Below are 24,048 nucleotides of genomic sequence, written 5' to 3'. Positions count from 1 at the left end.
CTTCAAACACTCAGTATAGGTCTGAACACGCTAAAATTACTTCTGGAAATTTCATCCCTACATTTTTAGGAATTATGTCTGTTCATAAAACTCTTATTTTATTGCACTGTAAGGTGAACTAACCTACTGTTCCTTCATGTACTGCATCTGCTCTTTGGAAGAAATTCTCTCATCCAGGGTCAGTTTGATTACCATGCCTCTGCACTAAACTAACATGGTTTCCAGCACTGCAAGGGAACAAATATATTGCTGTGCAGTCATTGGCTTTTAAAAATAAGTATAAAAACATGTTTATTAAAATTTAAGAGTTGTATAAAAAATTCTTTGCCTCTTCTTGAGGCAAAACCAGAACACCTTTTTGTAGCCCATAGGTGGCAGCAGCATACTATCAGATGAGGACAAGAGGCTCGGACTGGGTCAGCTCACACCCAGCAGGGCAGAACCGACCTCGCGCCTGCCTCCCCAGGAGCACAATGCCTGTAGTATAAAGTAACTCATCTGCACTCCCAAAATCCTGTTCAAATAAAGCAATGCAGAAGCCAGTCAAGCTGCACGTACTGTACACAGCAGCAACGTTTTTCCTCAGAAGTACTGATCTCTGAAGTGAGAGGTTTTGCATTTGGGCACGGGCACAGCCACGTAGGCTCCAGCTAGCATGTGGCCCGTGCCCACTGACACCCAGGCTGCAGCACTGCGAGGCCACATGGCTTCACGAAGGCACACTGGCAGCATAAACTAGCTTAAGCACTTTGGGTAGTGGGGCTGACCTGGCAGCACAGGTGGCTAGCCCTGTTCTCAAGATTATTAGTCATGACTGGAGCCAAGAGTGGGACTTCGGGGTGGGAAGAGCTGCTCTTCAGGCTTGGCTTCTCCCCAGCCGTATCAGGGAAGGCGAGGCATGTTGTGCATGTTTGAGGACACAGCTATCGTAGCCAGTGCACGCAGGCATCCTGCCTCTTTGAGCAGCCAGCCCAGCCCCTCCAGCATGGCCACGTGCATCCTTTTGCCTCCACATACCCAGCATCATCTCCCAGTACTAGGCACCGAGGAGCTGGGGACAGCGCTCCCAGCCGGGGGTGACACTGCCACCTCCTGTGGGCATGTCCACGTGGCAGCGGTGGGACAGGGCAAGTGTCGGTGGCACAGCTCTCGCAGTGTGGGCACAGCCCGGCGGCTCCGGCACAGAGGCTCAGAGAAGACCAGAGGAGTTCCCCCCATCTCATCAAAGTGCAAGGGGTTGTTGCGTGTCCCTGCTACCACTAGCTCCAGCAGCTGGACCACGCAGTCCGAAAACCAGTTCCTCAGACGGAAATAGCCCTCTTGGAAAGAGATGCGGAGGCTGACGGGCCCTGTCGGCATCCGCACGCTCAGGCTGAACAGGCAGTTCCCCTGCGAGCTGTCCCGCACCAAGTAGGTGCCGACGGGCTCCTGCTGGAGCTTGGCGTGGGCCTCCCTGACAGACATCGGGCCCCAGTAGAAGTCACTGGCCTGGAGGATGTTGAGGGATCGCTCCAGGACCTCCCACTCACAACTGCGAAACATCCGGAAGCGATCAGGCAAGCCGGGCGGCACAGGGCTGGGAAGAACACTCCGATGCTGCCTTTGCGGACAAGCAACAGTGGTGTGTGTGTTTTGCAGATCATCTGGCCTCCCTCTGATCATCTCTCAAAGAGCCCATGGATCCCGGGCAGACGCTGCATTTACCATGCTTCCTTCTTTGCCTCCAGCCTGCAGGAGAGAAGCAGAGTGAGGCAAACCCCTACATCCTTGCACTGAGCAAGTGAGGACATTTCACAGTAAGAAGAGCCATGGTGTGCCACCAACCCACAGCTGTAGGTGCACCAAGCAAATATAACCAGGAGAGACTCCAGCTGGGCCACACCAGTGCAAGAGACCAGGTTACAGCACTGCATTCACTGAGTTTATATGTCTCACATCTAGGGGCTCCTCAGTACATCCTTTAGGCTGGCTTGTATCTAGCAGATCTTGTTATTTCACGATTTCCCTCTGCTAGATGGTCAGGGGCTTTTCAGAGTGGCATTGAGCCTGGCAAGAGGAAATGAGATCCCAAGTGAGAAGAGAAGAATTTCCCAAGTAGGACGGTATCTTTCACCTCGGCATTCAGCAGCCTCTCAGACAGGACAGGACAGACAGCAAGACCCACAAACAGCAGCAGACAGAACAAGCCCTTCCCACCAAAGCCCAGGAACTAGTCCCTCATATCAGGATGCTCCCAGACTCAGTCTGCAAGAAATTCAGAGCTGCACCTTCAGTGCTGCGTTCAGTTTTGAGCACCTCACTACAAGCCTCAGAGCATGTCCAGAGAAGGGCAGCAGAGCTGTGAGGGGTCTGGAGCACAAGTCTGATGGGGAGCAGCTGAGGGAACTGGAATTGTTCAGTCTGGAGAAGTGCTCAGAGGAGACCTTAGTGCTCTCTATAATGACCTGGAAGGAGATTGTAGCAAAGGGGAGGTTGGCCTCTTCTCCTGGGTAATAGCAATAACGATGAGAAGGAATGGCCTCAAGTTGCACCAGGGGAGGTTCAGGTTGGATATTAGGAACAATTTCTTCTCAAAAAGAACAGTACTGCATTGGAACAGACTGCCCAGGGAGGTGGTGGAATCATCATCCCTGGAGGTGTTCAAGAAAAGGAAAGATGTCACACTGAGGGAGTCACAGGCATGGGCTGATGGTTAGACTCAACGATCTTATTGTTTTTTCCAACCTAATAATCCTATGACTCTATGAAATGCATCACCATCAGTTACAGAGCCGCAACAAGCGAGAGCACTTGTGCTGACATCAGGGCCTGCTGATGCCCAAGGAGCGTTTCTGCTCAGCAGCATCCACCCTACTTGTGCTGCAGGGACATCTCTCCACTGCTTGCAGGTGCTGCTGCTCTCTCCCAGCCACCATCCGCAGCTCCCATGCTGCCTTTTCTCCATCCCTAGAGATGTTCAAGGCCAGGTTGGATTGGGCTCAGGGCAGACAGACCTTGTGGGTGGCAGCCCTGCCCACAGCAGGGGTTAGAGCTGGGTAGGATTTGAGGCCCCTTCCAGTCCATACCATCATTCTGTGACTGATACTATGATTCAGCCAAGTGCCTTCCCTCACTGTGTCAGCCCTGCTCTTCTCCTGTGCCTCACATTGACACCAGACTGTTCGTTTTTGGAAAACAGAGCCCTGCATCCAGTGCTGTCATCAACCGTCCATCCAAGTCATTTCAATTATTAAAAAAATACATATTTTCTGTGTGTGTGTGAGTATATATATACACACAAACATAGAAACCACAGCCCCAAGCCAGAAGCTCGCTCTGTGTGAGAAGCAGAGCTGTCACATACCACTTCCCCAGGCCTGACAAGTGAGTCTCTCACCGCCAAGCCCTGCCCTCAGTCCCTTGACACACTCCATTAACCCTGTCACAGTCGCTGGCAGCGCAGCGATGCTCAGAGCAGGCCCAACACCGTGACCCAGCAGCCTGTGCCCCATCCCCAGCAGGCCCCACTGTTGCCACGGGCTCACTAGGGAACACAGGGACCCACAGGTGCCCAGCAGCACCTTGCCTGAGGTCATCTTTTCTCTTCTCATTCTTGCAACACTCAGCAGTGGTATCAATAACACCACTGTCAGGCATACCTCTAGTACAGGACCATGCACCCTGGCCTCCATAAACCCTGTCTAAACCTGGGAAGCCTTTTCAGTGGCACTCTGTTTTCTACCCTGTGATTTGCAGACCACAACATCCCTGGCACTGCTCTGAACGTTGCCGATCCTGCCCTTTAGCCACGTGTCACTGTGGGAGGGAAATTCCACCCTGAGAAAGGTGGGAGGGGGAAGAAGGTGTTAATCAAGCTGGGTTTTTTTATTTTCCATTAAAAAAAACCAACAACAAAAAACCCAACAGCAAAAAACACAAACATGCTGCTCAGAGGGTTCAACCAGTCAGAATAAATCTTAGGGGAAGGTGACTTGGTGAGCAGAACACAAACAAGTCAACATGTGCAGCCATTAGGGCAACCTATCACCACCAAAGACTCAGCACTGCAGGCACCTCCATCCCTTTCCTTTTCCTCTCTGCCGGCAGAGGAAGCTATAGAGCATTTTACATCAGTAATTGTAGGGGAAAAAAGGAAGTACTCCTCCTAAGAGCCTTCAAAGGCTTCAGCTGTGATGGGACCAAGAAGGAGCCCCACTCCCACCAGCAGCCACTCTTCCCAAAGGGCAATTTCTCTTGGGTCCAAACCAGAGCTTTGGGTCTAGGCAGGACAACAAATCCCAACAGGAAAACAGAAGCAGGCAATGTCTTTCATTTCCAGGCTAGTTTAAAAACAACAAATAAACAGATGATAAACTGAGGCTGGAACACCCTGATGTAACTGTAGGTGTCCCTGTCGATTGCAGGGGAGTTGGACCAGATGGCCTTCAAGGGTCCCTTCCAACTCAAACGATTCTGTGATTCTGTAACTTGTTTAAGGCTGCCAACGCTGTTTGACAAAACAGGAAAACAACTGTTTTGTCCCAGTTTTCAACCTTGAGTCACCCTCCCAAGTCCTTTAAGAAAAATCCACTGCTACTAGAAGTCTGGCTGACTAAGAACTGAGACTGTGTCATCATTTCAAATTCAAATTAAATGCAAAAATAGCACCCTCACAGCGTGCTGACTTGGTTTGAAATCTACATGTGGGTCATATCCTCAGACAGCGTGAGTTTGTTTAGCTTCAGTGACCCAATTCCAACAGATGACTGACTGGCTGGGTAGCATTAGGTAGCCTGCTACAAATACTTCTTGGTATCAACTTTAAGGTTCATCTGATTTGCCATACTAAGATTTGTTTGTTTTCTTTCCCCACTACCAAATGGCACCAAAAATCCCCAAGCACATCACTGCCTCCATACTGTAAGAACAGCACTTACAGAAGTAACATCCCCAGAATGCTAGTGTCCCGCTGGCTGAAAGGCTGGACATTTCCCCACACCTTCTGACCTGCTGCAAGTCCAAGAGCTTCTCAAAACAAGTGCTCCTGACACAGGGCATTCTGCCTTCCTCCTGTCTCACTATCCAGGCAAAGCCACTCACATCGTGTACGGAGACGGTGAAGCAGGCAACTGCGTGCAGCTGCTGTGTAAGCCACCACTTACCTCTTTAAATTTACCATCCATAGGGAGGACGTCAGGCCTGGAAGTCCCAAGTCACAAGCCTCGATGCAGTGATGCTGAGTTTTTGCAAAGCTTCCCTTGAGAGCGCATCCATCCTTTGGAAAGAAAGAGATGCCCATCACACAGATGACTGAGCCCTTTAGCTGGCCAAAATACAGGTGTGCAATGCAGCAAATCTGGAATTGGTTGCTCTGCCTCAACTTCCCCACCCCATAACTGTAGAAGGCTTTAGACAGCACTTCAGATAGCAACAGGCACATTAATGGTGTTATTATTATTACCACTGCTACCAAAGCCACGATGTGGTTAACTTCCACGCAGCTCACGGATGCCCTAAGAACAAACACAAAGACCTTACCACTGTCATCATCTTTAGGAAGCAGAATCCATCAAAACCAAACCTTAAGAGATGGTCGCAACAGCAAAAAGAGCTAGGATTTGTAATAGCAAGCTTGAGCTTGAACTCGACACTTAGAGCACCCCATCCTCATCATGTCCCCTGGTACAAGCAGGGCATGTGGGGCTGTCCCAGTGTCAATCACAGCTCCTCCAGCACAGTGTGGCCATGGGGATACTGCAGCTCCCGCTATCTTTTATGCCGTGGCCATAAATAAGAGCCCGGTACAAGAGTGACAGTGTCTGACATGAGGGAATAGGCAGACATAAAGAATGTGACACACATGAACTCACACCAAACCAAAACCATGTTTCCCTATACGACTAGTGTTCAACCAGGATGCAATACAAAAAAACCTGCAAGTTTGCTATCTTGTACGAGGCAGCACAGCACATGCTGTTACATTTCCTGTTTCCACGTATAGATGGAGTGTGTGCAGGGCTTTGGAAACCCTTCTAGAGATCTTCCAGAAGGACTGCTCTTATCAAACCCCTGTGATAACATTGGGGATGGAGAGCATACCCCAAAACCCACAAATAATTCCACCTTCTCATGGATTTGTTGCTTTGTTTTTGTGTTTCTTATGCACTTTTCTGTGACACAGCCTCTTCTTCAATGTGACGCTCTGCCAATAAGGGCTAAAAGGCTTTTACCCAGGAGAAAGCCTACGGGATAGTTCAACGTGCTCCAAGTATTCCTCAAGGCAGGGCAGTCTGAACCCATATTTGGTTTCCACGTAACATGCTCAAAATAAATAACTAACAACGGTGGCAGTTCGTTGGGAAAGCTAATTAATTTTGCTCACCTAACCAAAGAGCTGGAAGAAACGTGGCTTTCAGGGTCCCTTCCTCACACCTCTGAAACACTCTGATCTCAGAGTAACTCCTGCCAAACCAAACAGCCTTTTCCCAGCAGTCCCAGCCCTGTTTCAGACCATAACCCCACGTCTCGCACCCGGATGGCTGACCCATGCAAGACTGGGTTCAGGCTCTGAGGCTTTCCCCTTCCACGTTGCTGGCAAAAAGGGAATTCACAAATAACAATTGTTAGAAACAGGAAATCAGTGCATCCAGCTTCAAAGCTGCAGCTCGAGCTCTCCTGCTGAGGCTGATGGACAGAGATGTGCTGTTGCCCACCTCTGCCCTGTGTGGGGCACTGGTCTGGGGACCCTTCTTCCAACTATACTGGGCTGAACTGACTGGTTTGGGTTGTCCCAGTGCCCCATCAGACGTGGATAAATCCTGAGGCACAACAGCTGTCAGCGGTCCCATAATGCCTGCTGCCACTCATCAAAACCATCACATTCAATGGGAAAGGAATTCGAGGAAGACACCAGCCCTTGGAAACGAGCAGCACCTGCAGGGAAAACTGGCTCAGCACCATGGGTTTGAGAGGGCAGGATAGGGTTGCTCCCTTTGGTCTCAGGCCCCAGCAGATGCAAGGGACTCAAATCCATCCCTGTGCTGTCAGCAGCAGGAATGAGGGGTACAGAGCACAGCGCACTGCGAGGAGAAGTTGGATAAGGAGGAATTTCCAACACGCAAAATAAAGAAACTAGTCCTGAGAGTCAGAAGTGGGAAAGAAAAGACTTGAGCCAATAGAGGCAATTTAGAAAAGCTTAAAGGGACAGAACGCGATGACCCCTGCAAGCAGTGGCCACGGTCAGAGGCACTGTGCAACAATGCAGGTGGCAGTGCCTGCCCGAACCTTTACAGCTTGCAAAGATGAAAGGCTAGCGCCGGCGGAGCTGATAGAAAGGAATATGAATTAGTGTCGGTGGGGAACAAATTTCCATGAGGATGGCTGTCATGAAAGCGGGACAGCAGGCAGCCAAGATAAACAAAACGAAAACAAATGGTGTTTTCAGTTTGTGAAAACCAGAAAGCCTCTGGGGGAATCCATCCTTCAGCTCACCGGGATGCCACCAGCAAGGGGGCTGAGGAGCTAAGCAAGCAAGCAGAGTTTTGGCTTGCTTTCTCCTTTGTGCAGTATTTAAAGCTATTTTACCTGCAGGGAGTAATCAGAAGAGATGGGGAAAACTGAAACAGCGGGAAGCCAGCGGGGTGCAGTGGACCTTGCTCAGGGTGAGAAAGTAATAGCAATCCCACCACCTGAAACACCTGAAATACAAACAGGCACAGCTGAGACAAAGGGAATGGGCAGTGGGAAGCCACCTGCAAGCTATCAGATGAAGCAGAGAAATGCAGGGGGTGCAGTGGGAGCACCCCTACAATCAAGGCTGCTCTTTTTATGCTCTTTCATAAAACAAGAAGAGAGGAAGTTCAAAGGTAACCGAGATTGAAATGTAAGTAATTTTAAAACTCATAAAAGGGAAAAACTCCAATCACACACACATTAAAATGCTGCTGGGGAAAGTGAGAGCTGATGTGAGAGCTCTCATTTCTCTTCTTTCTCAAACTTCTCTGCTCCATCTCTGTGAAGCACCCACCCCTCCACACTCCAGCAGAGGAATCCAGCAGCAAAGGGCTTGTTTTAACACTCGTATTAAGCACTGCCTTTAACAACTACTCTGACTTGACATACAGCTAAGAGGAGCCCAGGCAAAAGCAGACATCCCTTAGCCCAAGGAAGTAAGGAAGCAGACACACCATTGCCCAGCCGCAGAGTCACAAGGACTGTTGCCCAAGTCAACGTTTTCCTTCAGCTTTTGCAGGGGGTGCTCAGACAAAAGTGGCTGAGTGCTGCCAGCTCCATGTTGGCAGAGCCAACACCGATCTCCCACAGCCCCACGGCCCACGTGTGAGCCTGCTACCAGGGGCCCGGCTGTCCCCTGGGGCTCACACACAACTGCGAGCATGCAGCAGCACACAGAGCACGAGGGGAGCAGGAAGGGAGAAGGCAGAGAGAATGTGCATTATCAAAATACCTTGAGAGCGGTTCTTGGAAATGAGCAGCCTGCGAGCGTGTATCAGACATTCATTTCCTGTGAAGTGCACACAGGCCTTTTCATTTCTCCACTGAAGAGGACAAAAATAAGGGGCAGCTCTAAGGGCTCCAAAGACAACACAGAAACCAGCATTTAGCCTTTTTACTTAAACTGTATTGATACTGCTGTACTATTGGCTAACTGCTGACCCCAACCTGAGATTCCCAGAGGCTAAAATACAGTGGCTTTCGACACCTCACTTCTCCATCTTAACATGAAATCTTGCACTTGGTCAGAGGGGAAATGAACTTCACCTGGCTTGTTCTGACCACTTCTTCCCTAATGTGAAGCCACTGAGTCCTGCTGCCTTGGGCATCAACAACCTGCTTGGGTAACCGGGCTGAGGCCAAGGCCAGCACAGCTCCTGGCTAGTGAGCGCCTCGGTGGGGCTGAAGGGTGTGCATGGATGCCCAACAGAAGGCCAGGCAGTGGTGAAGCATAATGTCAGAGGGTAAGCTGGTGTGATGCCTGCCTTCAGTTCCCACCTCTCCCTACACACCAGCAGGGATGTAATTAAAGTAACAATTTGCTGCTTTCTTTACAGCAAACACATGATACATGATGCCTCCTGAAGTCACCCACGCTTGCTTAACAAACCCACCATCCCCTATGACCGCACACACTCCCACTGAACCACACCATGTGCTTTGAGACACGGCCAACCCCATTCTGCACCAGCTCTGGATCGAGGCCAATGGATGCCCTATGGGAGCACCCCGCTAAATGGAAGAAAGAAGAATGAAACTCCAACAGACAGGAGGAGAAGCCAGGGAAGGAACCCAGCGCAGCACACTCTCCCCTTTGTTTTTCAAGGATGCAACCACAGTGCTAGTGACAGCGGTGAGGAATCTGCCCTACCCAGGATGCCCACCAGCTCCAGAGGCATTCCAGCTGGATTACGGATGGAGGCACCAGCTGCTATTCAAAGCTGTCATCCGGAAACCTAACTCGGCCCTCTCCAGAGGCCGGGGAGGGGGGGCTGCACCAGCCCATGATGCCCACGTGCTTCCCAACACCCATTGCTAGTTACCTGCGGCTCAGTGCAGCCTGGGCAGGAGCATCACCTCAAGCACATGGCTGCAGTCTGCCGCGACTCCACAGGCTGCGTGATGGTAGTTTGGAGAAAGAAAAAGCACTGCACGGCCCCACGAGGGCCCGCCCGGTCACCACCGAACGAAGCATCAGGAAACTGCAGCTGCTTCTCATCCCACCCCGTTTTGCAGAATTAAGCACGGTCAGCATGTGGCTGGGCTTCGCACTGACATTCTCCTAGCGCAAACTCCACTGCCGGGACCACGCAGCCCCAGCAGTGGAGAGCTCCAGGTAGAGCACAGCCCACAGATGTGCTCTTTACCCCAAACTTCCCAAAGCAACGACTGAGACACATCCCCATCCTTCTCTCATACCAGGGGACAAAACAAAACAAAACACAACACAAAGCCACAGATACAAATATAACATTCCTGAGCATCTCTCAGTTACCTCCGGGGGTTCGGAGGATCGGAAGATCCCGTTTCCAAGCTCAAATTAAATTAAAATAATAATTAAAAAAAAAAAAAAAACGAAGGGAAGGGGGGGTGGGGGAAAGAGAAATTCCGAGAGGAGCTTAAGCTGAGCTTGCATCAAAACTCTCCGAAAGAGCACCCACCGCTGGGAAGAGGAGAAGAGCCGACCCCGCAGGAGCGCCGAGCGGGGCAGCACCGGCTGTGCGTGCGGAGGAGCGCAGGTGTGGAGCGATCCGCCCGTCCCGCATCGCCCAGCGGGCGGAGGAGCGCGGAGAGCCGCTCACGCCGCACTCCGTCGGACCGCACGCCCCTCTCCCGGCCCCGGCTGCCTCCGAGCCAGAAGCAAAAAGCCCCCTCCTTCCCTTTCCCCTCCCCCCCGCGCCCCGCATACCCTCCGCACCTCCCGGAGAAGGGTCCCGCTGCCGCCGGAGCGACGGCCGCGCCGCCCGGCCCTCCCCCGCCGCTTCTCCCGCCCCGAAGCGAAACCGAGGCGGCCCCGCGCCGCGCATCCCCCCGCCCTCACCCCCGAGACTGGGACGCGCCTTACCGGGCCGGGGGTGCTTCGAGGGGTGCCCGGCAGGCGCTGCTCGGCTTCGGGGAGCGGCGCGGAGTTGGGGAGGGGGGGAGGGAAGGAAGGGAGGAAACCCCCCAAGTGTGGCTTTTCCGAGGAAGGAGACACGGGGGAGGGGAGGGGAAGGGGAGGGGTTTCTCCCTCCTCCACTGCCACCCCGTCTTTCCACGGCGTGGCTTCTCCGAGGGGGGGAAAAGAAAGAAAGAAAGAAAAGAAAAAAAAAGTGCAGAAGAGGACAAAAAAAAAAAAAAAGTTAGAAAAGTTGGCCAGAATGGGGGAAAGAGGGGAAAAAGAAAGAAAGAAAAAGAAAAGAGGCTCTGAACGCCCCTTCGCTGCGGGCTCAGCTCCGCAGCATCCGCCCCTCAAGGACCGCGGGCCAGACCTCCCTCTCCCCACCCCACGCCGCCCCGGCCCTGCTTGCCCCTCCCCCGGGGCGCACTCCGGAGTCACAGGCGCCTTAAGATGCACGCTGTTGTCTCGGTGCACCGGGTGAAACGATTGGAAACCTTGGAAAAATGGGAGAACGCACACAAAAATTCAGGAGATAGAACGGTACACTATATGGTGCGTCCTGTGATCATATTGCTGGACTAAAAGAATAGGAGAAAAGACACAGCCTCCACAGTTTTGTACAAACCCCACAACCACCAAAGGCCCAGCTCGCAGTTAGGCAGTGCTTGCACCACTGGAGCTCTGATTCATCGATACGCTGCCACAAGGTTCGGGTCATAGGATCACAGACTGGTTGGGTTGGAAGGGACCTCAAAGCCCACCCAGTCCCACCCCGTGCCGTGGGCAGGGCTGCCACCCAGCAGCTCGGCTGCCCAGGGCCCCATCCAACCTGGCCTTGGACCTCCAGGGATGGGGCAGCACAGCTCTCTGGGCAGCCTGGTCCCAGCGAGGCCGTCCCATGCATGCCAGGTGGATTGCCCTGTTGCAAAGCCACGCACAAATGCAGTGCACAGACATGCTATGACTGTGATGCAAAGCATCTGTAACCCTGGGTTATGCAGCGGACTGTAAGAGTTTTACAGCTGCTTTGCATCACTGGGGATGGTGAAGCAGTCAGCAGCACGCTGAATCCAACCTGCAGCCTTGCCAGAAGCTCCGCTAAGTATTGAGACATTGGTCCTTGTTTTTCCTTTCAATGAAGCATGAAGATGCTGCTGACCACAGAAGAATTTCTGCACTTCCAGAAGAGCCGAAGCAAAGCGGTAATTCTTTTTTAGGGAGGAACTGCCACTGGAGCCCTAAATCACAGCAGGGCCAAAATGCTCATCTGTTCCATTTTTGGTTTACGAGGAGGCTTGTCACACTTTTCTTTGTATTTCTGGATGGCGGCTTCAAAAATATCCTGTGGTTTGCTTTACAGTTGCCTAGTAGGGAGCCAGTTTCCCTCTGTGGGTATTTATAGCATTTATTGGGTGACTTCATAGGCTCTACCGGCCACCTTGCCTTAACAGTAAGCGGACTGCTCTAATTCTTCCTTTTACTTTTCCTCTCTGCCTTTGCTTTAGAAATTAACAACGTATCCATGGGTCTGGCTCCTTCCTCCCTCACCCCCTTGGAACTGCGGCCTCGAAGTGGTTACAGCCACAGCATGTTGCAGCAATCCACTTCAGCAATAAAAGCTGGTGAGACGTGGCGCCAGGGCATTACTGACCACAGTTTTCCAGAGCTCAGACTTGACTCACAAGGAGAGAGATGCTGAAGTAGCTTCGTGTCTGCTGACCCAAAGGAGCCAGCAAATAAACCACGCTGGTTCCAGCCTGAAGATCATGGTCCATATTGCGTGTGATGATGTAGCATGTGCAGGACAACTCAGGGATCAGGCCTAGCCAGCATGGGCTCATGAAAGACAGGTCCTGACTGACCAGCCTGATCTCCTTCTATGACCAGGTGACCCACCTGGTGGATGAGGGAAAGGCTGATGATGTAGTCTACCTAAATTTCAGCAAAGCCTTTGACACTGTCTCCCTCAGTATTCTCCTGGGGAAGCTTAAGCCCATGGCCTGGGCAGGTACACTCTTTGCTGGGTAAAGAACTGGCTGGAGGGCCAGGCCCAGAGAGTGGTGGTGAGTGAAGTTAAATCCAGCTGGTTACTGGACACGAGTGGCATTCCCCAGGGGTCAGCCTTGGGGGCCCATCTTGTTTAATATCTTTATTGATGATTTGAATGAGGGAATTGAGCGCACCCTCAGTAAGTTTGCAGGTGACACCAAGTTGGCTGGAAGCGTTGACCTCCCTGGGGGTGGAAGGCCCTACAGAGGGACCTGGACAGGCTGAATCACTGAGCTGAGTCCAGCGGGATGAAGTTCAACAAGACCAAGTGCTGAGTCCTGCACTTTGGTCACAACAACCCCAGGCAAGGCTACAGGTTTTGGGCAGAATGGCTGGAAAACTGTGTAGAGGAAACAGACCTGGAGATAACGGTCAGCTCTTGGCTGAACATGAGCCAGCAATGTGCCCAGGTGACCAAGAAGGCCAATGGCATCCTGGCTTGTATCAGAAATAGCGTTGCCAGCAGAAGCAGGGAAGTAATAGTCCCTCTGTACTCAGCACTGGTGAGGCTGCAATTCAAGCTGTGTTTAGCTTTAGGCCCCTCACTACCAGAAAGACATGGAGGCCCTGGATTGTGTCCAGAGAAGGGAAACAGAGCTGTGAGCACAGGTCTCATGGGGAGTGGCTGAGGGAACCGGGGTTTTTCAGTCTAGGGAAGAGGAGCTCAGGGGGGACCTCGTCGCTCTCTACAAAAACCTCAAGGGATGTTGTGGTGAGTTGGGGGTCAGCCTTTACTCCCTGATAACTGTGATAGGACAAGAAGGAATGGCTCAAGTTGAACCAGGGGAGGTTCAGGTTGGATATGAGGAAAGATCTCTTGGAAAAAGTGGTGATGCACTGGAACAGACTGCCCAGAGAGCCTCCAGGCAAACCCAAAGCTGCTGTCCTCCAAAGGGTGCACTCTGGGTTTGCAGGTGTGACATGGTTGGGAGATGAACCACTCTGCACATAGCCTTCCCTGGTGGTTATCGATCCAAGTGGCCCAGAGCCAGCAGGTGGGGTTCCTGCCAGCTGGAAGAATGGCAATGGAGAGAAGCAAAAATGTGTCAGGAAAGGACCCTGCAGCACAAGCAGTGACACAGTACACAAGGTGTGTAGAGAGGAGGGTGAGACGATGCTTGGAGCATAGGTAGGCCATGACTGCTGTGAGCTCCTGATACACTGTGTGTCCAGCCTGCAGACAGCACAAAGTGTACAGCCTTTTACTGCAAATACCCTTCTGTCTTCACCTCTCAAGGTGGTCCTTTCTAAAGCCCTCCTTCTGGGAGATGCAATCAGCAAAGCATTAAGAGAAGCAAAAACAAAACAAAGCAAAACAAAAAAAAACCAGCACAGAAACGAGAAAGCTGGGAGGACAGAATCGACACAAAAAACCTCCCAGCCCCTTGCTTCCCTTCCTCCCAGAAAGAAAAGAAAAAGAAAGAAAAGAAACCAACAAAAACACCTTTTTGTGGTTTAGAGTGAGTGGAGGCAGCATTAGTTCAGCCCTTATAAGAAAAATTAGCACAAGTAGTGGCCCCTTCGTGTGAAGCAGTGGCCGGGCCCCCCCTCCCCCTCCAAGAACAAGGCTCTTCTCAGTATCGACTAGAAGCTGCTTTCCAGGAAAGCGAAGGTACACGCTGCCCGGCACACCGTGACCCGGCAAGGCTGAGGGGAAGCCTAAAGGCTGCTCGCAGGCTGCTGGCCTCCCACACCTGCTAGCAGCCAGGCTGGAGGGTGGGGAGCCACCGACAGTGGGAGAAAGACCGGGGGTTCAGTCTGGGCTGCAACACCCTCTGCTGTTCTGCAAAGGAGGGAGAGGAAAGAGCATTACTTCCTAATGGCTGCTAGTGTGGCCTCATCCCTGCCCTCGCTTCCCCATGTTTGCTCCCCCACTCTGAGATGAAAGGTGATGCTGAACCCCACTCACAGGAGGCTGGCACCAAGTCCTCCCCCATGCTCACCTCCTTCAGGGCTTTCACAGATCCAGAAAGGCTGACACTGGCAGGCACCTCTGGATGCATGTGCTCCAAGCCCTGCTCATCAGGGACAGCCACAGCAGGGTGCCCAGGGCCACATCCAGGCAGCTTTTACAGGTCTCCAAGGAGGTCCTGCATGATTTCTGGACCTAGAAGCAGGGGTATCTTCTGAGCCTCTAACTGAAGAATAATAATATAGAAAACAAAAAGGAATATAGCTATGAATATAATTTTAGTGGTATTTGTAGCAAAGACATTGCAGCCTGCTGCCATCTGACAGCGGAGTCTGTTGCAGTAGAGTAAGTTTCAGACTGATCTGATGGTTACGTGACAAAGGACTGTGTCATCGTGGCTGTTTCGTTAAACATTCCATCTTGTATCAAAAATTGCCAGTAATAGGGAAGCTAACAGCATCCTAAGTTCAAGTATTTAACTACTTTCATCATTGTAAAATGTAGATCTTGTGCCTAGGCCTAATTCTTGTGCAATTGTCAGCAGGGGTAGCTATTAGAGAAGCAAAAATTCAATCCTCACATAGGTATATTTAGGCTTTGATCATACCAATCCTCCCCCAGATGTCTTCCAGCCTGCAGGAAGCCTCACCAATTTCTTAATTTCCTCCATTAGCTGCAGATGTCAAATTCTTTCACGCCAACAGTCACAACCATGGAATTAGCAGATGCAATATAATCTCATTTCACCTGCCCTGCATTCCCCAGTCACACACCTGAGGATCAAATTAGCCTTTGCAAATGTAACATGGTGAGCTCCTGTTCAACTGTACCTACACCAAGAGCGAAGCCTTCACCTGAGTCCTGTCCCATGGACAGAGCTGCTAGTCCACGAGTGGAGCCTGCTATGGGTAACTTGCCACTGGCCTGCTTTGACACCTGGATGTATGTGCTAGCCAGTTCTTGATCCAATTACAACAAATGTTGTAAATTTACTATCATTTTAAGTTGCCTTTTTTTTTTAATCAAAACACAAAGTGGGACCATATCAAATTCCATGCTGAAGCTCTACTACATCAACAGCTTTTGTATTTATCAGCCAAATCCCTAACCCCAAACCTACAGCTCCAACAGTTACCAGCTCAGCTTTATGGATTCTTTTCCATAATCATGAAACTTGGCATTAGCTGCAACTGTCCTCTCGCTTTTCATGATTCTTATACATGCACCATTTCCTTATTTTGTCTGAGGTCAGTAAGGAGCTGGTAGGCCTGTAATTACAAGTGTCAGGTTACTTTGGGTTTTTGCTATTATTTTGCCTCAGCGTATGGGGAATCTGCCAGATTTTCAAAGTGAAGGAAGGTTAAGCCTAGACAAGAGCAGCATGGAAACTCCAACCCCTCCCCCTCAATTAAATACGTCAAAATAGCTGCTTAATCTAATGGTATATACAGGTTTTGTAGAGACCTGGAGAGCAGCTCTCCTCACAAGTTAACCAGAAGAGGCCCAAGGGATGGGAACCAGCAGAGACGCTTTGCATGTGAACCCCAAATATAAAAGACTTTCTGATTAAGGAGGAAGTGGAAAGCTGAGACGGGAGAGAGTTTATTTGGATGATGGGTGTTCATATATAATTTATATGCAATAAATGTTTCTAGCTATTTCATTAGTTGCAAATAAAGTAATACAAATGTGTGCCACTTGCAGCTGATGCACGGTGTGTGCCTGAGGCTGCTGCCAGCCGAACAGCAGTGATTCACGTGGGGATGATTTAACACTTCAGCGTCCTCGCTATCCAAATTCTGCTGCAGGTTAATCCCCAGAGCAGATGCTTGCTACTTTTTCAACCACTCACATCTTGGCTATTAACTTCAGCTGCCAAAGATTTCCCTTTACGCTATCACCAGACTGTGGTGGGTAAAGAGCCAGCATGTATTTGTCTTTCTGGCCTTCTTCAGGCCTGGAGAGCTCTGGAGGAGCCAGGGGAGAGAAAATCAGCTTTTTTTTGAGCTTAATACATCAGCGACTACTTCAGGCATCAGAAACTCATTCACATCAGAAAAATTAAACGGATAATCAGGGAAAAGTAAAGGAAAAATATGTAGCAAAAGCCAAGCGGGGCCCAAAGGTGGCAAACACCTTGGGCTGCAGGATGTTCATAGCTTTCATCAGCACAGTTTATGGATGGGGCTCAAGGGAGGAAAGATGTCCACTGCAAAACATCCACAGCATGCAGATCTGTGCCTCAGTCTTTCTCTGAGAGCTCTGCTTCTCCAAAGTCCCATTCTCCTTCCTGAACAAGTCAGATTAGGGGATGAGGTCATTACCTCTGCAATCTTGTGCAGAGGGCAGCATTCCTCAGGCAGGGGGGATACCAGTGTGCATGAAAAAGGGCAGAGGGCCCATTTGGGATCCCTGCACTGAAGACACAGGGGCTGCCTTGTGATCATTAAGTGCCTCTCTGCTTCCTCCAACTGTGGGCTGCTCTGTCAGAGTGGGGCTTTGTGTAGAGGTTGTTCTATATTCTGAAAAATAATGAGTTAAGATAGCAATAGTATGCTTTTTCACTCATATAACTGCACAAGAGAGTTTGGGGTACAGGGCTATTACAATAAATCACCATAAAGAGATCAATATGCCAGTACTTTAGAGCTTGAATCCGACTAGCTATGGGGAATTTGTCCCTTGGTAGCAATCAATCTGCTGTACTTAAAGTTTCCTCACCAGACCCGCAGCTAGCACAAGCTGATCAATGCTGTTCCAAGTCAGCAGAGCGTAACAGCTCTGCATGTCTCCATGTTCACACTTGCAGGTTTCCTCCTCCACTGCAAGGACACGAAGGTTAAATTATCCTTTGCTAAGCGCATGGGACGTCTCCAACTAACTCCAAGTTCTTCAAGAAAAAGTAGCTTTTCTTACCAGCATCCCAGTCAACACCCCAGCGCCTTGCCAGGTAGAATCTAACTTGGTCCCCTACTGGCAGCAAGTCCACTTCAGTAGACTGTGGCACTTCTTAGAAGTGGATGGCTGCAAAACAAATTTTGCCATACACCCTCAATAGGACCCTCACAGCGGGATGCAGTGTGCCAAGTGGTGTCAGCAGGAAAATACACAGTCTTGCAGGATGCTGGGCTGCTCTGTCAGAGTTGCTCCACAGTATTATGTGGATTTGAGAAGAGTGGACATGAGGGAACTGGAGATCTCAACAATCTGCCTTTGGCTTATAGGATGACAGTGCTGCTGCTGAGGTTGGATCCAGGGCTGCATCTCGCTGATGTAAAACCTCCACTTTGAGTTCCAGCTCTGAAAGAAGATCCCCTCTGGAACAGCTGTCTTTGTTCAGGAAAAGCATGTTCACATCACCTATTGCTGGTAGTTTCTGTGACGAATTTTCTCTTTCCCATGGGGTTTGTTGATGGAGCTCCTGCAAGAAGTAGCTTGGGATGCAAGACACAGGAGTCAGAACTCACTAGAGGCATCCTTCCCACCTAAAGCCCAGGGGTTGTCTCTGTTACCCAAAACAAAAAGGCCAGGTTCTTCTGACTGCTTGATGGCTTGATGCTTCTGGCTGCACAATGACAGGGGAAAGGGTCCAAGACCTGTGGGTAGTGACACACATAACAGTAAAGTAAGCATTCATAGCATGATTGCAGGGTTATCCCAAAGAAGGCTTGTGACTGAATACTGCTATTAAGCAGAAGTCAGGGCTGCCACACGTTAATTTGTTAACTACCACCTACCTAACGAGCTCTGTCCCGATACGTAGGCTGTTAACAGCTCTGTGGGACCAGCTCATATTTTCCTGCCTCTGGCCTGCTGTCCCACCAGCCAAGGAGTGCACATCACTCTGGTCCGGACACAAGTTCCCCTTCCTCAGAGGCCACTGCCTGCGTGCAGCCCCCCCTGCAGCCACTGCCTAAGAGTTACAGTGCTTTTGCACAGCTTCTTACCATCAAATCTAGCAACTGGCAGGAAAACCTTGCTCTCTCTAACAGCAGCAGCAGTGACTGAGTACATTTTACAAATCTGTTCTCCCAAGCTGCTTCTTGCTTTCCTCCCTTTGTAATCAGACATCCACTGCTGACAGTTGTAGGAAAGAAACTGTAGATGGTACTGTGGCCTCTCCCTCTGCATGGTTCCTCAGTGCTTGTGGTCTGCTTTCCTCGTCCTCCTCCTTGACACAGAAGGCCTAAGAAAAAGGAAAGCATTAGACCTTCCAAGCCTACACAGATTCCTGATCATCTGGGGAGGAGGCAGCAAGCAGAGTGGCACTCTCATTTCTTCTGTGTGATGGTTCCCCAAGCTTTGGTCTTTCTGCAGTGGAACAGAGCCCACTTTGCCAGGATGAGTTTGAGATGGGCAGGAGAAACAAGACTGTGAGCGTCTGTGCTACTTTCTTTCAGGCTTCACAGGCTGTTTGAAAAATGCATTGTGCAGCTTAGGAAATTGATGTGCTGAACCAAGCACGGAGTTTTTCAATTACAACAATAAAAACAATTTCCTAAGAGCAGACATCCATTCTGCTTTCTCCAGCTGTTCCAGCAAGGTGTGTCACTGCTCACAGCACAGTTTGACTTTGCTTCATTTGGTTGCCCAGAGTCCTTGACAGAAAGCGAATGCTAAGCCTGTGTTCTGGTTTCTGCTGAAACGGTGTTGATAGTGCAGCAATGTTTTGGTAGTTGCTGAGTGATGGGAGTGCACCTGGGGCTCAGCTGGGCTGGGATGCTCAGTGGGGAAGAGCCTCTTCCTTTATGATGCACTAGCAGGGAGTGGGACAGACAGGACAAGCGGCCTGAATAAGAAACAGGGTGGCTGCCTACGGCTTGACATCGTTACAGAAGGCTGTAAAGCTGTGGGGAGTTGGCCTGGGGGTGGCCACTATTTGGGGGTTGCTGGGTATCAGTTGGTGGGGGGTTGGTTGGTGAGCAGTTGTGTTGCTATCTGGACAGCAGGTGGTTAGTAATTGCACTGTAGGCAGATGTATACCTTTATTTATTTATATTTATCGTTGCGTATTTGTTTCCATTTTTCTCTGCTGTCTTTGTAAATAGCTTTTATCCCAACCCACGAGTTCTATTTTGTTTCCAGTTCTCTTTCTCATCCCACCCAGGGGCAGTGAACGCGTGGCTGTGTGGTGCTGAGCTGCTGCCGGGTCACAGCACAACTGTCCTTTGGCACCCAGTGTGGGGTTCACAGGGTTGAGATAACAACAGATCTGACCACAGCACGTTAAAATTGTTGCAAGTTTTATGGTGATTTCATGATTGCTGGTCACGAGCCTCTTTTTTCTAATTTTGGAGATCTTTCTGAGTTTTTTCATGGAACCATATTACTCGCTGTATATGGTTCCTGTTGCACCGTTTACCATTTCCAGGGGCTGGATTAAGGTTATCATTTTTCTGTACGGTGTAACACTGTTTGGGAAACTAATCTGGTATTTGAATTTGATATTGCAGTCATCTTCATGCTTTGGGAACCATATCTTGGAAACTATTAATAATGTCACTCTTTGTCTCCTTGGGGAGCCAGGATATGGGGGAGAACAACAGGAACGTTCAAACCAGTATGTTAGGACTGCTATGCCTACTGAATATGTTTCAGATTTTATTTAAGGTTAAGCAACTATTTATGAATATCCCCCACAAATCTGGCCTGAGGCTTGTTTATTAAGGACAAAAACTCCTACTAAACTGAGGATGGAAGGAGAAGATGAAGCAGGGCCGTCACGAGCACAGGAGGAGGAAGAGTCAGAACTCATAAACCTTCAACCCCTGACTTGGAGTGAGCTGCAAGATATGTGAAAAGATTTCAGCTGTCACCCAGGTGAGCATACTGTCACCTGCTTGCTCCAGTGCTGGGATAATGGGGCCAGTAGCCTGGACTTAATGGGTAGTGAAACCAGGCAGCTGTCTAGGGAAAGGAGCATTGACAAAGCAATTTGAAAAGAAACACAAGCCATCGCCCTATGGAGGCGACATCTGTCAGTTGTGAAGGAAGGATATCCCTTCAAGAAAGATCTGGTATGTTTCCCAGAAATGTGGACCACCACGGAGAAAAGTATGCAGTACCTGAGGGAATCAGCTGTGCTGGAAGAGAGGTATAATATTAACCTGGGCAATGAGAAGTTATCCCAAGATGTAGATGATGTCAAGTGCCCGTGATCTATGTGGTAGAAATTTGTACGGGGTGCACCATCATCATATGCCATCACACTGGCAGCAATGGTGTGGAAAGATAATTAAAATCCAACAGTGGATGAAGGGACCAGCCTACTTTGACAAGATAATTTCTCTTCTTCCCTATGGGCCTGTGTCTCAGCTATTAGAAATAAGCATTCCTCTGCTCAGGGGTGGAAATGTAGTGGGTACACGCCATGAGGTATCCTGTGTTTTTTCCCATGTGACCATGGAGAAGACATGAGGAAATGGGATGGAAAATCCACCTCAACCCTAGAGGCACAAGTAAGAGAGTTGCAAAAAACAGCAATCAATAAAAAAATTCTTCCAGGAAAATGGCTGCTCCATTTTCCAGTGGCAGTCTTTGAGACGAAGAAGATGGTCCAATCCTGCTTCTGACATTGACAATTAGCCTTTTAGTTTTCATTCACGAGAAGTGAGTGATGAATACAATAACCAGGAGCCCTGCCTCCAGCCAAGTGGAAGAAATGAACAACTGGGTTTATTGGACTATGCAGATTCAGTGGCCTGGGACATCAGAACCATAGGTGTATCTGTCTTTCTGGAGTGACAAGCGCTGTGTTGGAAGCCAAAGTGAGCTAAAAGGGAATGCATTACAAAACAACCCATTGTGACTGGCCCAGAGGCTCTGTGCATCCTTAGTATAGATTACTGCAGGAGAGGGTACTTCAGGGACCCAAAAGGGTACCAGTGGTCTTTTGGCATAGTTGCCTTGGAGATGGAGGGGAGAGTAATCAGCAAGACTCACTCATCCCTTAACAGTCCTGTATGGACACTGTAAAGTCTGATGGAGAGTGGAGGCTGACAGTGGATTATTGTGTCCTGGATGAAGTCATGCCATTGCTGAGTGCTGCTGTGCTGGACATGCTTCAATACAAACTGGAGTCAGAGGCAGCCAAGTGGTATGCCACAATTGATATTGCCAGTGCATTTTTCTCAGTCCTTCTGGCGGCACAGTGCAGGCCACAGTTTGCTTTCACTTGGAGGGGTGTCCAGTACAACTGGAATTGACTCTCCCATGGGTGGAAAAAGCCCTAGCATTCATTACGGGCTGATCCAAACTGTGCTGGAACAGTGGGAAGCTCCTGAACACCTACAATACACTGATGACATCAATGTGTGGGGTAACACAGAAGTTTTTGAGAAAGGGAAGAAAACAACCCGAATCTTCCCGAGAGCCAGTCTTGCAATAGGGCAAAGTAAGGTCAAGGAATCTGCATGGGAGATCCCATTCTTAGGAATAAAATGGCAAGGTGGACTATAGCTAAATGTTAATCAGATCCCTGAGGATGTGATTAACACAATAACTGCTATGTGCCCACCAACTAGCAAAAAGGAAACAAACTTAATTAGGTTTTTTTTTTTTGAAGGCATATTCCAGACTAGTCTGGTTGTAGATGGTCTCTATCAAGTGACCTGGAAGAAGAACAATTACATGTGAGGCCTTGAACAACAACAAACATTTGAACAGTTTAAACAGGAGATAGTTCTTGAAGTAGCCCTTGGGCCTACTTGGAGACTCTGTTGGAAAACCCCTGGGGAGACTTGATATCAACCCCTAGGGTTCTGGAGTCAGGAATATAGAGGATCCAAAGCCTTGCTAATTCCAACTGGAAAAGAGATTGGCAGTATAGGACAGGGTTTGAGCTGCTTTGATGCTACGTGGAGTAGTTGGGTCTCACTGATCACACAACAGGCTCAAATAGGAAACCCTAGCTGCCCGGGAATCTTGGAAGCAACTATGGATTGGCCCAAAGGCAAAGATTTCAGAATACCACCTGAGTAGGCGATGTGTGCTGAAGGGGCTCTGCTGTATAATCAGCTACCAGAGAAGGAAAGGCAATATGCCTTGTTCACTGATGAGTCTTGTCAAACTCTGGGAAAGCATTGGAGGTAGAAGGCTGCTGCATGGAGCCCACACAATAAGTTGCAGAAACTGCTTAAGCAGAAGGTGAATTGAGGCAATTTGCTGTAGTGAAGGCCATTCAGCTGCCTTTACATACTGCTGAACGAAAGTAACCAGTGCTCCACCTCTGCACTGACTCACAGATGGTGGCAAATGCCCGATGGGGGTGGTTACAACAATAGAACAACTGGCAATGCAGAGGCAAACCTATCTGGGCTGCTGCATTATGGAAAGTTATTGCATGCCAGGCAGAGAACATGGTTGTAAAGGTATGCCATGTAGAAGCCCACATACCCAAGTCATACCACAGAAGAACATTAAAACTGAGTGATGAGGTGTGCTGGGCCTGGCCTCCATGGCGTAGCAGCAGAGGGAAGGGCAGACCCAGGAGATTTGCAAGAGGTTGTTCTGTATCATGTGACATTATGCAGAAGTCTGTAAAGTTGTGGAGAACTTAATGGAGTTGTGGAGGCTGATGGGCAGCTGCTGCTCAGGGGTTGCTTGCTGACAGTCAGCAGGGGGTAAGCAATTGCACTGCAGCTATACATACATATGCACATTGTTATCATTGTGCATTTGTTTCCATGTTCCTCCTCTCTCTTTAGAAAACAGCTTTTACTGCAACCCACAAATTTTATTCTGTTTCCAGTTCTCTCCCTCATTCCACCTGGGGGACAGTGAGCCTACGGCCGTGTGGTGCTACGCTGATTATCAGGGATTCACTGCCATGTGCTCTTCTTGAAGCCTGGCCTATGTACACCCCATTTTGGGGCAAATAATAAGAAAAACTGTGTAGAATCACAGAATTGTAGGGACCAGAAGGGACCTCTGGAAGTCAGCGAGTCCAACTCCCTGCTAAAGCAGGTTCCTACAATAGGTTACACAAGGCAACAGCTTGGTTCAAACAGAGGAGGAGAGCACACAGCCTCCCTGGCAGCCTGTTCCAGTGCTCTGCCACCCTCACGGTAAAGGAGCTCTTCCTTGTGTTTGGATGTAACTTGCAGGCTGAGAGGACTGTTTCATAGATGAGGAGTCCTTGCAGTGCTGTGTGCTGTGACCTGCCACAGCTCAGCCCGGCAGTGGGGTCAGCAGTGGCTCTCACGCTCAAAGCATCGTAGATGTATCAAGCGTCAGAGCTCAGAACACTTCCTCCATCAAAAAAGTATACAACCCAGCACGGTGTCAAGCACAGGGCTTGTTTGATACATCTACAATGCTCTCAGGCCACATCTACAACATCTCCCACTATAACACTGCCATGCAAGCAGCTCCCACCACCAGCAACATCTCTTCGGGAGGCAGCCAAGGACGCAGCAGTACCTCCGCGGCCGAGACCCCTCTCTCACGCGGACTACGGCTTCACCCCCTTTGTTAGTCCCGTTACAGGCTGCGAACC

The 24,048-nt window shown here is 49.8% G+C and overlaps 1 protein-coding gene across 1 annotated transcript; it reads right to left on the bottom strand.

Annotated features, from left to right (window-relative positions):
• Nucleotides 1–264: 264 nt before the first annotated feature.
• On the bottom strand, nt 265–5,167 carry LOC136051708 (suppressor of cytokine signaling 1-like). The gene is made up of 2 exons (XM_065741275.1): nt 5,142–5,167; nt 265–1,728 (listed from the first exon to the last, which is right to left on the bottom strand). Exon 2 carries the CDS (start codon nt 1,660–1,662, stop codon nt 1,024–1,026), a length of 639 nt encoding a protein of 212 aa, XP_065597347.1. The 5' UTR covers nt 1,663–1,728; nt 5,142–5,167; the 3' UTR covers nt 265–1,023.
• Nucleotides 5,168–24,048: the final 18,881 nt, after the last annotated feature.

The sequence above is a fragment of the Cyrtonyx montezumae genome, unplaced genomic scaffold (genome assembly GCF_038088225.1).
Source record: "Cyrtonyx montezumae isolate F1298 unplaced genomic scaffold, pur_monq_1.0 scaffold_3, whole genome shotgun sequence".
In the NCBI taxonomy this organism is placed as follows: Eukaryota; Metazoa; Chordata; class Aves; order Galliformes; family Odontophoridae; genus Cyrtonyx; species Cyrtonyx montezumae.
This window is presented reverse-complemented; position numbering and strand designations above follow the sequence as displayed.

Bases quoted from the DNA above. Each gene is read 5' to 3' on its own strand.
- LOC136051708 (XM_065741275.1), bottom strand. From the start codon at position 1,662: ATGATCAGAGGGAGGCCAGATGATCTGCAAAACACACACACCACTGTT.